General features: G+C 38.9%; 1 protein-coding gene across 1 annotated transcript; it reads right to left on the reverse strand.

Moving 5' to 3' along the window:
• Positions 1 to 10,822: 10,822 nt before the first annotated feature.
• LOC124131200 (prosaposin-like) lies at positions 10,823 to 14,586 on the reverse strand. Its single transcript, XM_046494307.2, has 10 exons — positions 14,522 to 14,586; positions 14,239 to 14,330; positions 13,729 to 13,791; positions 13,322 to 13,378; positions 12,932 to 13,009; positions 12,632 to 12,706; positions 12,387 to 12,452; positions 11,793 to 11,849; positions 11,546 to 11,600; positions 10,823 to 10,906 (listed from the first exon to the last, which is right to left on the reverse strand). The coding sequence occupies exons 1-9, from the start codon at positions 14,565 to 14,567 to the stop codon at positions 11,553 to 11,555; spliced, it is 582 nt and encodes a 193-aa protein (XP_046350263.2). The 5' UTR covers positions 14,568 to 14,586; the 3' UTR covers positions 10,823 to 10,906; positions 11,546 to 11,552.
• Between the last annotated feature and the right edge of the window lie 2,831 nt (positions 14,587 to 17,417).

Consider the following 17,417-nt stretch of genomic DNA (forward strand, 5'->3'; position numbering starts at 1 on the left):
ATGTAAGCTGAAATGCTGATATAGAGTTTTCCATCTCTTTCCCCGGGTATCCAAACTCCATCTGATTGGTAAATCCCTGAACTTGTGCTTCATGATTAGTCCATTGATTGGAGCAGAATTTCTGATTATGGGAAAGTTATCAGTTACCTGACTGTTGACTTTGTCCCTCTTCTCCTGGCATATTTTCTGCACCTTTGTCTTACACTGCAAATGCGAGTAGGATATTTACAAATATCCAATTATATGCATTAATCAGGATTTCTTTTCTGATTTGTTCGAATGTAAACATATATACATTAATCATTTTTTCACTGAAGTTGGCGCGTTGACGTTTTATATTTACATATTTTCAGCTATGTCCATGTCGATACAGGATGGAAATGATGAGTGTGCTGATTGCATCGCTTTCATTACTGATCGCCAGGAGATGGAACTCGAATCGATTGTACGTAAATAATACCGACTATATCCCATGATAGTTCGTAAAAATCGTGTTATTCAAAATGTGCCCACTAACATATACGTACATGTTTAGAACATTATCTTATTGATTATACACTAATGGTTTATACCCTTATCCTTAATATAATTCATCAAAATGGGATATGTTGTCAACCAAGTGTCATTTTGGAAATAATATGGCACCTGTCAAGTCCTTAGAGGAATAATGTACTGAGTAATGTACTATCTACCATAAATGAATCTCTTACTGAAGATATGTCCATATATTTATCAGTATTCTATCTACCACAAATTAATCTATTACAACATATGTGTACATATTTTAAAAGAAGCCTATCCATGAAATTACGAATGTAAAATGTCACAAATACACTGCTTCTTTCTCTTCTCCAGATTTAATGTACTGAGTTTTTAAACATTTCTTTCAGGATGAACAGGAAGCAAAAATGAACAATATCTGTTCCACAATGGAACCCAGCCAGGTGGAAGAGGTGAGAAAAATAATAGTTCTCAATAGTAGAAAAACGGATTTCATAAACAAGAAGATCAGACATGTCATTGCAAAGAGGAATGTATTAAATATATCACACATCTGATAATTGAGGTAATAATTTTGATTATCTTTTGCAAACAATTATCACTGCTCAGCGTTCTAGAACTGCCTGTATATTCTTGTTTAGAATGCATACATCCTAATATCGGAGGTGGTTTTAACAAGGTAGATAATTAAAAAGGAACAATAATCTCTATTCATTGTAAATTGTCACCTTTAAAATCTTAACGCCGTGATCATAGATAATCTTGTATTATCGAGGCTAACATTGTGAAAACGCGTATTTGCAGTGTAAGACAAAAGTGCAGAAAATATGCCAGAAGAAGAAGGACAAAGTCAACAGTCAGGTAACAGTTAACTTTTACATCATCAGAAATCCTTCTCCAATCAATGGACTACTCACGAATCGAAGATTGCGTCAGCTTACATTTGCATATACTGACATCATGAAAAAGGCGATTGATGCAAAAAGTTCAGGGATGTACCAATCAGATGGAATTTGCATACCCAGGGAAGGAGATATATCTCACTATCAGCATTTCAGCTTACATTTCCTTTATCAGAATAATAACCTTTATCATGTATACACTGATTTACACAAAACGCTGAGAACTGAAATTTGTTTTCCCCTGCAACTCTGTTATTATAATTGTAAACTGCGAGTAAGTAAAAGGATTGGGTTTTACAACATATCATGCAAATGTGTTCACCTTCACAGAGTCCTGAAGCCATCTGTAAAGCCACCAAGTACTGTCCGTCGCTTGATACCGCCAACATGAACACACCCACAAACAAGGCAAGAATAATACCTAGTACTAGTCCAGTAGTCAACAGGTTTAGTGAGTATAACTCATCAAACTTACACACAATCAAATGAATGTCTTAACGGAGGTCTTCATTCGTCACACTTATTGTGCTACAATATTATTGTTACATTTGTTACAAACGAAAGCCTAAAAAACGTAGGCATAATGATACATTCAATTTGTCATTTCATGTTTCCGTAGGTTCAAGGGAGAGGGCGATGCAAGGACTGCAAGAACTTTCTCAAAGACGTCAAAGAAAGGCAAATGGACACTGTTGTGAGTGACAAATATTGAGAAGGTTTATCACTCCTATGTCGGTCTGGCATATTTGCATTTTTTCCCAAACTACATAAACATGTACCATCTTGTTTTAAGTTAAATTAACAAATCGTACACGTTGATGTTATGCAATTATAAAATCATGACTACTTTTAGTTAAAAGCTTTCCTGTTACAGGCCTCTGTAAATAAACTGATTGAAACCATGTTTGTTGAAAAGCTCAGCGAAGACCGCAAGGAACTGGTGTGTATATAGCTATCCAATACTTTTTCAGTTTTCTGTTTTTGATATAAATTCAGTAGTTCCATTCTAATTGTTTTTTAACGCCGCACTCTGCAATATGTTAGCTACTTTACTGCAGTCTGAAAATAATCGATTCTGGACCAGACAATCCAGTGATGGACATCATGAGTGTCGGAGACAATGACGTGCACCATCCAAGTCAGCGAGCCTGACCATCTGATACCGTTAGTCGTCTCTCATATCTTGCAGTTAATTTCATAATGAGTCATCATATATATTCTTATATCATTATATAATGTGTGTATGTTTATACTTTCAAACTCATCTAATTGTTTTTGAGCATTCTATGTACTCTGCTTCAGTGTGCTGACTTTCTAGATGCAGCAATCGAAATGGAAATCCAGCTGATAGATTTGGTAGTAAGTAAATGTTGGATGAATAAATGAGATACTCATTGTTTTAATACATGCATAAACTTACACTTTACAGCCATAGATATACCAAATAAGGACAATTATCAATATGTATAAATAACTGGATAGTTAGAGATAAAAGACTGATGTTTATTTAATTAAACATAAGTAAAAGAATGAAACATTTTTTTATTACAGGATGTTAAAACGTCATGCAATCGACTTGGTATGTGTGGTGCCAACTAGTTGTAAGGTGAGTTGTTTTGAACGTGATATGGGCGAGGTAAGGTGAAGTGAGGCAAAATGAGTTTTATCATCGCGTTCAAGATTATTGTACTCATATAGCGATGTACACGCACGTGTATATGGCAGCTTGTACTGGTCCGGACTTTATAGTCATGTCGAGTGCCAGGCAGACTAACAACAGGTACCATATTTTAAGGTCTTTTGGAATGTCACGGCCGGGGATCGAACAAAACGATCTGCCGCTCCCCGGGTAGATGCTCTATCCACTACAACACGGAGGTTCTACTTCTGCCTATGTGGCAGTTACACCACTGTCTGAGAAACATTTTTAGGTTGGAACTATATTGAATGGTTGTTTATTTACTGTAACGCTGCAATCAGCAATACTCCAACTTTATGACAGCCTGTCAAAAATCGAGTCTGGTCCAGACAAGCCAGGGATCCATATTGTAAGAACCGATCCACGCCGTCGGGGTACGATGACACGCATCAATCGACTGTTATTACATTATTAAACAAGACACGGTTAACTTCATCTTGAACTTTCGGCATTGCAGATGCTGACTATGCTGCCTCTCGATCCTTTATCGCACGGACAACGTCACATGTAAACCAGGGTCAATAACACTTTGCATTTAACTAGAGTACTGTTGTTGCTTAGACGGTTTATGTGCGATATGGAGATCATGTGTGGAACGTTTCAAGAAACTGTGTCATATTATAGGCACGTGACAATTATTTAGCAAGGGAATCTTCGTGCAACGCCTGTTTTCACACCATACATAACATAGTCTCTCGACAGTCAAGAACGCAAAGATCGATTTGTATAAATTGGTCCAAGTTGGTCAGCTGATGATCAAATGAAACTACTTGAACATGCATGTCTATTATCATTCGATTTTGAGGATAGCGGGGTGTGTTAGGTTTAACGCCTCCTTAAACAGTACTCCAGTTATATCACGTCGTGTCACCTTAATGTGGGAGGAAAGCCCAAAGTGATTCAGTTTTGAGATGTTAACCACTTTGTCGAAATCCATGACCACAGGTATGGTGCCGATAAACCTAAAAACATAATCGGCGCGAACTGGGACCCGAACCCACAATCATACGTTTCTGGCGTGCCAAAGGGACGCAGCTCTGCACAGCGAATAGCGGCGCCGTAGACGACTGGGTGAAATGTTGCTAAAGGCGACTTACCGGCAAGGGTCTTCAGGCTCAGTGACATTGGTTGATTGAGTATCATCGTAAACCGATCCTTGCTCACAACACCAATCATTGGATTGTCTGGTCCGAACTCGATTATATCCAGTTCGACATTAAACAACAAACAAACACACTTCTCCTCGAAGCAAAGTTCTTTACGAAATATAGTGAAATATAGTAAAATATAGTGAATATACATGGACATTATTATACGAGAATGTGTGTCAAGCTGAGTTTACGAAATGAATGTCAGATATTTTGTATTTCCCGCGAGAAATCAGTGTGACACACATGTGAGTGTCATTATTTCTTTATTACACATTATTTCCTAATCCTTTCAGCTTCTCTTTAGAAAAATGCACTGATCACCACACAATTTGTGGAATGACGTCAACAATCTTTAGCTATGACGTCGTTTCTAGTGTGACGCAATTCCGATCTTACGTCATAATAAGATTCGTCAACAATGTCGTCCGTATGACGGAAACTATACACTGCTGCGCGAGAAGGGATATTTGCACTAGTTCACATACGGTTTTAATGTTGGTAGGTTGGTTTGTTGTTTAACGCCGCACACAGCAATATTCCAGCTATAAGACAGCGGTCTGTAAATAATCGAGTCTGGACCAGACACTCCAGTGATTAATATCATGAACATCGATCAACGCAATTGGGATGGATGACATGCATCAACCAAGTCAGCGAGCCTGACCACCTGATCACCTGATCGCCTGGATCTTCACAGGTCCACGGTTTTAATGAACTCGTTTATTTCTAACCCTATTGGTAATAAATGACTGGATACTCGAGATATGATGTAAATGAGATTGCGGTTGTAGCGGTTTTGGCATCATATACTTATCAGTACTTCGATCATTGTTAGAAATACTGGCCAAGTTAGTCACTCACCATCAAAGTATTATAATTGAATGACAGCGACACAAATGCACCAGCATGATGATATCAGTATACCCTCAAGAACGAACACATATCTTAACACTTGACGTACTTGTCCCTTGCCGTGTGGCGTGTGTATAGCAGGATGCTAATGGACCTTACATATACTCAACAACAAAAGTTCCTGTGACACCAATATTTTAGTGTATTTTTCAAACAAGTTAAGTTTGGTTTTCAATATTGTAGTACATGTATGGAATCAAGTCACAAAAATGCAACTGCTACAGAAAAGCATGCATTCCATGCAAAAGTTGACTTTTATGCAAGCCCCATGCATTTCACTACCAAAGAATTGGCATAAAAACATGTGCGTTAACGGGATTCCATATGCATTGTTTAGCATCGTGCTGACAACAACCACTCCGAAAAACAACAAAATTACGCAATTATTCAACATTACGAAATGCCACGCCTGTCCGAAAATGAGCGTCTGCGAGCCATTGGTTACTTGAAGCAGGATCGAGTCAACGTGATGTTGCAAGACAATTTAACGTCCACAGAAACACCATTTGGTGTTTATGGCAACGTTGGCAACAGACGAATGCAGTCAGAGACCATCCTCGGAGTGGCAGGCCACGCGTAACCAATAAACGACAAGACAACTGGATTCGACCAACACACCTACGTAATCGATTCCAGCCAGCAAAAGTGACTGCAAGAAGCATCCCTGGCCTTCGACGAATATCTTCACAAACCGTACGTCGTTGTCTCAGATGTGCAGGGATTGTCGCCAGAAGACCCGCCAGACGTTCCATTTTGAGGGGACAAGTACCATTCACTGACGAGTCTCGTTTTCCCCTCAGCCACAGCGATGGACGGATTCGAATGTACCGACGTCGAGGTGAACGTTACGTCAATAATTGTGTCATGGAAGAAGATCGGTTCGGGGGCGGCATGATATGGGTTGGGATTACAGCAAGACAGATGACCCGTTTGATAGTGGTAGAGGGAAATCTCAATGGACAGCGCTACCGCGACGAGATCATCGGCCCTGTTGTTCTATCGTTTTTGCGTCGTCATGACCCAGGCATTACCTTTAAACATGACAACGCCCGGCCTCATATTGCTCGACTTGTTCAGGATTCCCTTCAACAAAACAACGTGAATGTCATCCCCTGGCCGGCTCGCTCCCCAGACCTCTCACTAATCGGGCACATGTGGGCTGAGATGGATCGGCGCCTTCGACGTCAACCACGTGTTCCACAGACACTCCAGGAACTTCGAAACATGCTCCAGCAGATATGGACAGATATCCCACAGGACTTTGTGCGACGCCTGGTCCATTCCATGAGACGAAGATGTGTTGCTTGCATTGCAACCAGAGGTGGACACACACGCTATTGATTTGTAAATTGACATTTTGGCATGTTCATGGTTTTTTTATGAAATCAGTATGGCAAATTAAACCATTTGAACACTTACGGGAGTCTTTTTTCTGTTGCAAACCGAAATGTTTCAGATTTGGTACATAACTTATTCAATGTTACAGGAACTTTTGTTGTTCAGTATATTAATCCGTCTGACGTCATGTTTGGAAACGTTACTGAGTATATTTGATGAAATATGGACAACCGGAAATTTACCTCCTTCATGGCTCAATGCTATTATTGTTCCTATTCCAAAGCCTGGACGGGATCACACAGATTCATCCAACTACCTTCCAATATCATTAGGGGGCACGGGTGGCCCAGTCGTTTAAGGCGCCGCGATTCGCTGTGCAGAGTTGCGTCCCTTGGGCACGCCAGAAACCTGAACTGGACAGATTTCCACGAGGTGAAGCCTTGTGGGAGGCTGTTGATGGGCACAGAAACAAATGGAACTTTCCGAACTGCGCAAGAGCAATTGATGCTACACATGTTCCCATTATTGCTCCGAACTATTGCCATGCTGATTTTGTGAACAGAAAAGGATGGTACTCCATCATTATGCAGGCTGTGTGTGATGTTTGCCAAATCTACTTTGAAGACTATGGTCGACAATGGAAGCCTCCTGCCAACGTCACCTGAGAGGGTAACATCTGCTGGGCTTGACAATGCTCTTGTGGACATGCCGTTAGTTCTCACTGGTGACCCAGCTTACCCATTGTCCTCCTGGCTCCTGAAACCATTCACCAATAGAGGACAGCTCACAGCAGAACAGTTGTACTTCAACTACCTAAGCAGTGGCCGTATGACGATTGAGAATACATTCGGACGGTTCAAAGGTAGATGGAGGCGTTTCCTCAAGAGGGTTGACGTTGATGTCAATTTCGTATCAACTCTTGTGGCTGCAGCTGTCGCACTACACAACCTGTGTGAAAACAAGGATCAGCCCTACCTTCCAGACTGGCACGCTGCAGTCCAAGATGCACATACATCCCAATCAGGAACCACAGACAACGTAGGGATCATACATGCACCTGGCACCGACATCAAAGATGCATTGACCCTTCAGTTTTGCAAGGATCGCATTTGAAGAACATAAACAACACGTGGACAATTAGTTTGACATTTAATCTGAAATTACATGATTGCAAATAAAAAAAATCTTATCTTCGCAAATATACCATCTGTTTTAAACATACGATGGGAAACAAACATCAGAAACCAATACTATCTGATACGTCGTGCAATATGACAATTATAGTATAACAGTTATGCATGAGTGTGACGTTAACTTAGATAATATAGAAATACTCTCATGTTTACATGTTACATACATGTGTACATGCATCGCATTGTGACAAAATACTATTTGTATCAACATAACACTGCTTAAAATGATAACACATACACTACTAAATAAATAGTAAAAGGGCACCATTTCCACAGACAACTTATGTGTTTCAATACCAAATGATCATGATAAGTAACAAAACGAAGAGTCTTTTGGGGCAACAGGCAATGCAGTAGTCATGTACAGTTTACATGTTCAAGTAAGTACGTCCATCACTGCTCACAGTGTGATGACCCGTGAAGATCCGGGTTAGAATAACCCATGCTTGCCGTAAAAGGCGACTATGCTTGTCGTAAGAGGCGACTAACGGGATCGGGTGGACAGGCTCGCTGACTTGGTTGATGCATGTCATCATATCCCAATTGCATGGATAGATGCTCATGATGTCAATCACTGGATTGTCTGGTCCAGACTCGATTATTTACAGACCGCCGTAATATAGTTGGAATATTGCTGAGTGCGGCGTTAAACAACAAGCCAACCAACCAACCATCATAGTGTGATAATGGCGACTGGGAGACGAGTTTTTGTCCTCCACTGAGTCGTCTATGTTTCTTCTTGGAGTCGTCTGGATACCCTGTTGACTGTGTGACATTTTTTAGTTCAAAATCGCGTTTAGAGGCCTCGTCATCAAGTTTCTTCATTTCATATTCCCGTCGAGCCTTTTCAAGATCGATATGGTTGCTTTCGATCATTTCGTTTGATTTGGTGAATTTGTCCATCACAGTATTTAGTGTGAGCTCAAGACGATTTTTTCTCTCCTTTCCCTTTAGCTTTGTTTTCCCAGATGCAGCATATTTGCCTTTACAAACAGTTGCTTCTGTCTGACTTGCAGTATCGGAATCACTAACTTCACCATCTGCAATCACATTGGAATGTTTGATGGCACTACCACATGGCTGGACCTCAACTTCAGAATCATTGTCGTTTTCAAAATCAGACAAATCCTGCTCAGATACCATACTCTGTACGACCTTGGTTGGCGAAGTTGATGGCCTGTCTTCAAGAATCCCATTCAGGTCCGTCAAGTTTCTACACAGAGTCTGTGATTGTCCACTGGTTTTCAGTTTGTCTCCGTTCTTTGCACTGGCTTGGTGTTTTGACAAAAACCCTGTCCTTCATGACTGTGGTCACCTTCGCGTAAACGACTGTATCTGTAGCACTTGCACCGTCATGCTGGGCTTGTATATGTAATTCCAGCCACATGTCTGGCATACACTTGGTCTCCTCTTCAGACCATGCATTACCTCGAGCACGTTTAGCTTTCGGCGGCATTTTTCAATCTAGCAGGAGAATGTTGTTGGTTTTGACTTCTAAAACTCCTCTTAAATATTGCATAATATCTATTTATACATTTTCAAGAAATTCCCTGTGAGCAGGTCCATTGTAAATATATAGGGGTGTTGCAAGACAGTGAGGCAAATGTCTGGTGGGGCAAATGTCGGAATGCGTTTATATGCATATAATACCCCCTTAGGGTAAATGCGTTTACACGCCCAAATATACCCCAAGGGGCAGATATACCCACGAGGGTAAAAGTACCCCAGGGGTAAATGGATGCATATAAACAGGGCTTAAGATATGTGTTCGTTCTTTAGGGTATACTGAAATCATCATGCTGGTGCACTTGTGTCGCTGTCATTGAATTATAATACTTTGATGGTGAGTGACTAACTTGGCCAGTATTTCTAACAATGATCGAAGTACTGATAAGTATATGATGACAAAACCGTTGCAACCGCAATCTCATTTAAACCATATCTCGAGTATCCAGTCATTTATTACCAATAGGGTTAGAAATAAACGAGTTCATTAAAACCGTGGACCCGTGAAGATCCAGGCGACTAACGGGATCCGGTGGTCAGGCTTGCTGACTTGGTTGATGCATGTCAAATATCCCTTCTCGCGCACCAGTGTATAGTTTCCGTCATACGGACGACATTGTTGACGAATCTTTGTATGACGTAAGATCGGAATGGCGTCACACTAGAAACGACGTCATAGCTAAAAATTGTTGACGTCATTCCACAAATTTTGTGGTGATCAGTGCATTTTTCTAAAGAGGAGCTGAAAAGGATAAGGAAATAATGGGTAATAAAGAAATAATGACACTCACATGTGTGTCATACTGATTTCTCGCGGGAAATACAAAATATCTGACACTCATTTCGTAAACTCAGCTTGACACACATGCTCGTATGTAAATGTCCACGTATATTCACTATATTTCGTAAAGAACTTTGCTTCGAGGAGAAGTGTGTTAGTTTGTTGTTTAATGTCGAACTGGATATAATCGAGTTCGGACCAGACAATCCAATAATTGGTGTTGTGAGCAAGGATCGGTGTACGATGACCCTCAATCAACCAATGTCACTGAGCCTGAAGACCTTGCCGGTAAGTCGCCTTGAGCAACATATAGCCCAGTCGTCTAAGGCGCTGCTATTCGCTGTGCAGAGCTGCGTCCCCTTGGCACGCCAGAAACGTATGATTGTGGGTTCGGGTCCCAGTTCGCGCCGATTATGTTTCTAGGTTTATCGGCACCATACCTGTGGTCATGGATTTCGACAAAGTAGTTAACATCTCAGAACTTTGGGCTTTCCTCCCACATTAAGGTAACACGACGTGATATAACTGGAGTACTGTTTAAAGAGGCGTTAACCCAAACACACCCATCCTATCCTCAAAATCGAAATATAATAGAAATTCATGTTCAAGTAGTTTCATTTGATCATCAGCTGACTAACTTGGACCAATTTATATAAATCGATCTTTGCATTCTTAACTGTCGAGAGTCTATGTTGTGTATGGTGTGAAAACAGGCGTTGCACGAGAATTCCCTTGCTAAATAATTGTCACGTACCTATAATATGACACAGGTTCTTGCAAAGTTCCACACATGGTCTCCATATCGCACATAAACCGGCTAAGCAACAACAGTACTCTGGTTAAATGAAAAGTTTTATTGACCATGGTTTACATGTGACGTTGTCCGTGGGCGATGAAGGATCGAGAGGCAGCATAGTCAGCATCTGCAATGCCGAAAGTTCAAGATGAAGTTAACCGTGTCTTGTTTAATAATGTTATTACAGTCGATTGATTGCGTGTCATCGTACCCCGACGGCGTGGATCGTTTCTTACAATATGGATCTCTGGCTTGTCTGGACCAGACTCGATTTTTGACAGGCTGTCATAAAGTTGGAGTATTGCTGATTGCAGCGTTACAGTAAATAAACAACCATTCAATATAGTTCCAACATTAAAACGTTTCTCAGACAGTGGTGTAACTGCCACATAGGCAGAAGTAGAACCTCCCTGTTGTAGTGGATAGAGCATCTGCCCGGGGAGCGGCAGGTCGTTTTGTTCGATCCCCGGCCGTGACATTCCAAAAAGACCTTAAAATATGGTACTTGTTGAAGGGGATAAAACAAGCACTGGCCGGCTCGGTGTCTGAGTATAATGTGTCTGAGTGAATTTCCATTGCGAAACGGCGACATAGTATCTCAGTGAGCTGGCAGTCTGGCACTTTAACGTCCGGATCAGTACAAGGTAGGTGCCACATACACGTGCATGTATATCGCTATAAAACTGCAATAATCTTGAAAGCGATGTTAAAACTCATTTTGCCTCACCTCACCTCAACCCGCCCATATCATGTTTAAAAAACTCACCTTACAACTAGTTGGCACCACACATACCAAGCCGATTGCATGACTTCTTAACATCCTGTAATAAGAACATGTTCCACTCTTTTACATATGTTTAATTAAATAAACCTCAGTCTTTTATCTCTAACTAGCCAGTTATTTATACATATTGATAATTGTCCTTATTTGGTATATCTATGGCTGTAAAGTGTAAGTTTATACATGTATTAAAACAATGAACATCTCATTCATACATCCAACATTTACTTACTACCAAATCTAGTAGCTCGATTTCCAATCCAGTTGCTGCATCTAGAAAGTCAGCACACTGAAACAGAGTACACAGAATGCTCAAAAATAATTAAATGAATTTAAAAGTATAAACATACACACATTTAAGATGATATAAAAAAATATATATGATGACTCATAATGAAATTAACTGTAAGATATGAGAGACGACTAACGGGATCAGATGGTCAGGGTGAATTTGAAAGTATAAACATTCACTCACACACACACACACACACACACACACACACACACACACACACACACACACACACACACACACACACACACACACACACACACAAACACACACAAACACACACACACACACACACAAACACACACACACACTAACCCGCGCACACACACATACACACACACTCCGATACTCACGGTGTGAATTAAATGAATTGTCTGGTCCAGACATTATTCATTACAGACTGACGTAAAAAAGCTAGCCAATTGCGAAGTGATGTGCTTATTAACAAACAAAAAATATAAAATAAGAAAAGAACTACTGAATTTATATCAAAAACAGAAGACTGAAAAAATGTTTGTATAACTTTATACACACCTGTTCATGGCGGTCTTCGCTGAGCTTTTCACAGAACATGGTTTCGATCAGTTTATTCACAGAGATCGGTAAAGAAAAGTTTTTAACTACATGTAGTCATTTTTTTATGATTGCATTACATCAACGTGTAAGATTTGTTATTTAACTTAAAACAAGATGGTACATGTTTTATGTATTTTGGGAAATAATGCAAATGTGCCAGACCAACATAGGAGTGATAAACCTTCTCAATATTTGTCACTCACAACATTGTCCATTTCCTTTTCTTTGACGTCTTTGAGAAAGTTCTTGCAGTCCTTGCATCGCCCTTTCCCTTGAACCTACGGAAACATGAAATGACAAAGTTTTTAGACTTTCGTTTGTAACAAATGTAACAATAATATTGTAGCACAATAAGTGTGACGAATGGAGACCTCCCCTTTCTAACCCAGTACATTGTACAAATCATGTACACGTTAAGGCATTCATTTGATTGTGTGTAAGCTTGATGAGTTGTGCTCACTAAACCTGTTGACTAGTGGACTAGTACTAGGTATTAATCTTGCCTCGTTTGTGGGTGTGTTCATGTTGACGGTATCAAGCGACGGACAGAACTTGGTGGCTTTACAGATGGCTTCAGGGGTCTGTGAAGGTGAACACAATTGCATGATATGTTGTAAAACCCAATCCTTTTGCTTACTCTCAGTTTACAATAATAATTATAGAGTTAAAGGGAAAAACATAGTTCAATTCTCAGCGTTTTGTGTAAATGGAGTTTTCCCTCTCTTTCCCCGGGTATCTAAATTCCATCTGATTGGTACATTCCTGAATTTTTTGCATCAATCACCTTTTTCATGATGTCAGTATATGCAAATGTAAGCTGACGCAATCTTGTGCTTCATGATAAGTCCATTGATTGGAGCAGGATTTTTGATGATGTAAACGTTAACAGTTACCTGACTGTTGACTTTGTCCTTCTTCTTCTGGCATATTTTCTGCACTTTTGTCTTACACTGCAAATACGCGTTTTCACAATGTGAGCCTCCATAATACCAGATTATCTATGATCACGGCGTTAAGATTTTATAGGTAACAATTTACAATGTTCCTTTTTAATTGCCTACCTTGTTTATATCACATCCGATATTATGTATGCATTCTAAACAAGAATATACAGGCAGCTCTGGAACGCTTTTCATCATGGTGATGAACAATGATAATTGTTTGCAAAAGATAATCAAAATTATTACCTCAATTATCGGATGTGTGATATATTTAATACATTCCTCTTTGCAATGAAATGTCTGATCTTGTTGCTCATAAAATCCGTTTGTCTACTATTGAGAACTATTATTTGTCTCACCTCTTCCACCTTGCTGGGTTCCATTGTGGAACAGATAATGTTCATTTTTGCTTCCTTATCATCCTGAAAGAAAAGTATAAAAACTCAATACATTAAAGCTGGAGAAGAGAAAGAAGCAGTGTATTTGTGACATTTAACATTCATAATATCATGGATAGGCTTCTTTTAAAATATAGAGACATATGTAGTAATAGATTAATTTGTGGTAGATAAAAAACTGATTAATATATGGACATATCTTCAGTAATAGATTCATTTATGGTCGATAGTACATTACTCAGTACATTATTCCTCTAAGAACTTGACAGTTGCCATATTATTTCCAAAATGAACACTTGGTTGACAACAAATCCCATTTTGATGTATTATATTGAGGATTAGTGTATAAACCATTAGTGTGTAATCAATAGGATAATGTTCTACACATGTACGTATATATAAGTGTGGACATTTAGAAATAACTCCATCTTTACGAACTATAATGGGATATAGTCGGTATTATTTACGTACAATCGATTCGAGATCCATCTCCTGGCGATCAGTAATGAAAGCGATGCAATCAGCGCACACATCATTTCCATCCTGTATCGACATGGCCATAGCTGAAAACATGTAAACATAAAACGGCAACGCGTCAACTGAAAATGATTAATGTAAATATGTTTAGATTCTAACACATGACAAACGCATCCTTACAAGTCTAGCTATCTTCACACATCATATTGCGGCGCCTTAGTCACGTACCATCGTATCTACTGAGAAGTGGATAGTAAAATATCATGGCCACACTCACCCTGGCCTGCTGCAACAGCAACTACAAATGCGAAAAAGGTCTTCATTGTACTTGCGGCTGTGAAATTCAACTGTTGAAATGTGTTTAAATGTAAAGCTTTATATATGTTCCAATCCTTCATAGTTGATGACAAAGTCAATCACAGCGCACAGTGGGATGACTCTAATTAATATCAAACTGATTCAATTGGATGACTCAGACAGAAAGATATCCTGTCCTTAACAAAATATTCTCTGTTTGATACCTTCACATGTTGAGACAATAATGATGGCCTTCTTAATAAAAAAAACTATTTGTGACATCTGTCTCGATTCGATTCTTTCCCACCTACTGTTGACCATGGTGATACTCACTAAATGATTTGTAACTAGTCTACGGTTGATCAAATTTGTTTTGAAATTACATGATGACTGAAATATGTCAATTACCAGACTTTGCACCTCTTCCGTATTCTTCTTAAGAATTTTTCAAGAGATGTAAACTTCCGAGTAAAAGAATGTTTACACACATTTCTTATGGTGACTTAAATGAAATAAACAAGAAATGTATTCTTCGGCGTTTTCTTTCCTTTGCCCCGGAGATTATGTCTATACACGAATACGACGATACGGGCGCTATCGTCTAAGGTACCGTAATTCCCAGTCGAGAATTACACCCCTTAGGGGTGCCAGCATCGTATCATCATGGGTTCGAACGTTTTGATTTTAGTCATTTTTGTCTTTTATCTTGCACCTAACGAAAACTATGGAGTAATTATACTAATGCAATATACATGATATTATATTTTGTGCTTATTGAAGCACACTGCAACTCGAAAGCATGCTCTGGTTTATTAAGCCGAGAACTCATTTTGTGGTGAACCTTAAATTTTATGGTAAATAACGAGACACGAGTTGATCTGATTTCTAATGTTATGTGAAACGCGATTCATTGATTTATCGAATGAGTTTGAATCGTTCATTTCACAAATTTACGTTCCAGTTACACAACCGATTAATTAGCACATGAGTTGGTTTTTAGTCCCATGGCCTTATCAATTCAGTTTCATGTAATCGTGCTATCATTTGTGTTTTAATTATTTGCGCATACACATGGCAATATTCTGATTTAACTCAGTTAATCATGATAGGTACTGTATTTTTTATTGATGAAGTTTTATTTTATTTTATTTTTTCCCAAGCAAAACATGTTTTTCTTTTTTTTCCCACCATATTTTACATTTCAATATCATACACAGAGGGTGCATGGATTTATCATTTTTGGCATGTTTGTAGCATGGACAGATCAGATATCATAGTTATACAGAGTATCTAAATATTACATGTAGAGATTACCAGAAGGCATAACTTGCCTAATTACAATTTGAATATGCAATACATTTTGTAATTTCATAATATCGTCGTATTTCTTTTTGAATAAGTAATAAGATTGGTTTGACTTTTTTTCTATTACATGTGTACAGCATAGCTTTTGTTACCATATTCACTGCATTGAGTGAATTGTTATAATTCTCTTTAAATCCATTATGTGTTCATTACTAAAATTAACTCTGCCTTCTGTATAGTTTCCAAGCCAATCTGAAAGTTTCGTCCACATATCAGCAGCATAGTGACAATTACATAATACATGAGTAATTGTTTCAAATGGTTTATTACATAATGAACAAACTGTCAATTCAACATATCCAATTTTAAATAAATAATAAATAACAGTTAGTACTTAAAATATTATGTATAACTTTAAACTGAAACCGTCTTAATACAGAACTTTGTGTTCATCTTTTTGCCATAAGGTTAAAGTTTGTCCACTCTGTATCATAAAACTGTTTTTCAAGAAAATCTTCCCATTTACTGTAACACTTATGTTTTATAAATTTAGGGTTTAATAGGGCTTCATAAAATACCTTGCTTCCCTTTTTATTTTTTTTTATATATTATATGGCAGTACTGGTCTTTGGCAAACTTTAGCACAATGTATTATATTTTCATTCTGTAAATACCAGTCTTTTGATAGTTTTACTCCTTGATAGGTCAAAAAGTCTGTCTTCAAACTGTATTTTTGTACAAAGTCTGTTATATATATGTGTTTCTGATGTGTCTTGGTACAAACGTTGTGATTACATGGATATACGGATTACCCAAGATTGAATAGAGAAATTAATAGCTGCCAAGTTTGACATAACAACTCTTAACATTGTAGGTTATCACCGGTACTGCTGTCTACCCCCTCAACATGGAGAGACAGATGTGCCTACATGTTCTTAGATCCAAAAGAAAACACAGGATAACAGTTTTTAAGGCGATCAATGCATGTGCTTCCTCAGGAGAGTATCATCAAAATACTTTTTGTTGCAAAGATATAATTCGTCTATCCTTTATGGGGAGAAAGCTCATGTCAAACCACTTAGCTTTAGGTATGACCATATGACCTTACAGGTTCTGCAACATTACAGCAGCTATTCAACTCGTTTGGACACTGCGTTTCCCAGTCGGTGACTCTTGATACGGCCTTGGCAACAAAATAATTATGGATCAATCTCTTGACCTGTCTAAGTTCTCGAGAGAGAGTACCGACAATTCTGTCAGATTGGCTGTTGAGGAACCAGTAGGGAGCTGTAAGTTACGTTTCGTGGGGAGACCCAGAACTATCATTTAAAGGACAGCGTTTCGATTTTTCCATCAAACTGTTCTTGCAAATTCATATCGAAAGCATGTTTTAAGTGTGGTACATGAAACACCTTTTGGCGGGCCATTTGGGTGCAAACAAAACTTGTGACAAAATCTTGTCCCATTTCTTTTGGCCCAATTTACGGTATGATGTGGCTGAATTTTGCAAAACATGTCATGTGTCTCAAATGGTTGGCAAACCTTATCAGAAAGTCCCAGCCGCACCTCTG

The sequence above is a fragment of the Haliotis rufescens genome, unplaced genomic scaffold (genome assembly GCF_023055435.1).
Source record: "Haliotis rufescens isolate VD_foot unplaced genomic scaffold, xgHalRufe1.0.p SCAF_20, whole genome shotgun sequence".
In the NCBI taxonomy this organism is placed as follows: domain Eukaryota; kingdom Metazoa; phylum Mollusca; class Gastropoda; order Lepetellida; family Haliotidae; genus Haliotis; species Haliotis rufescens.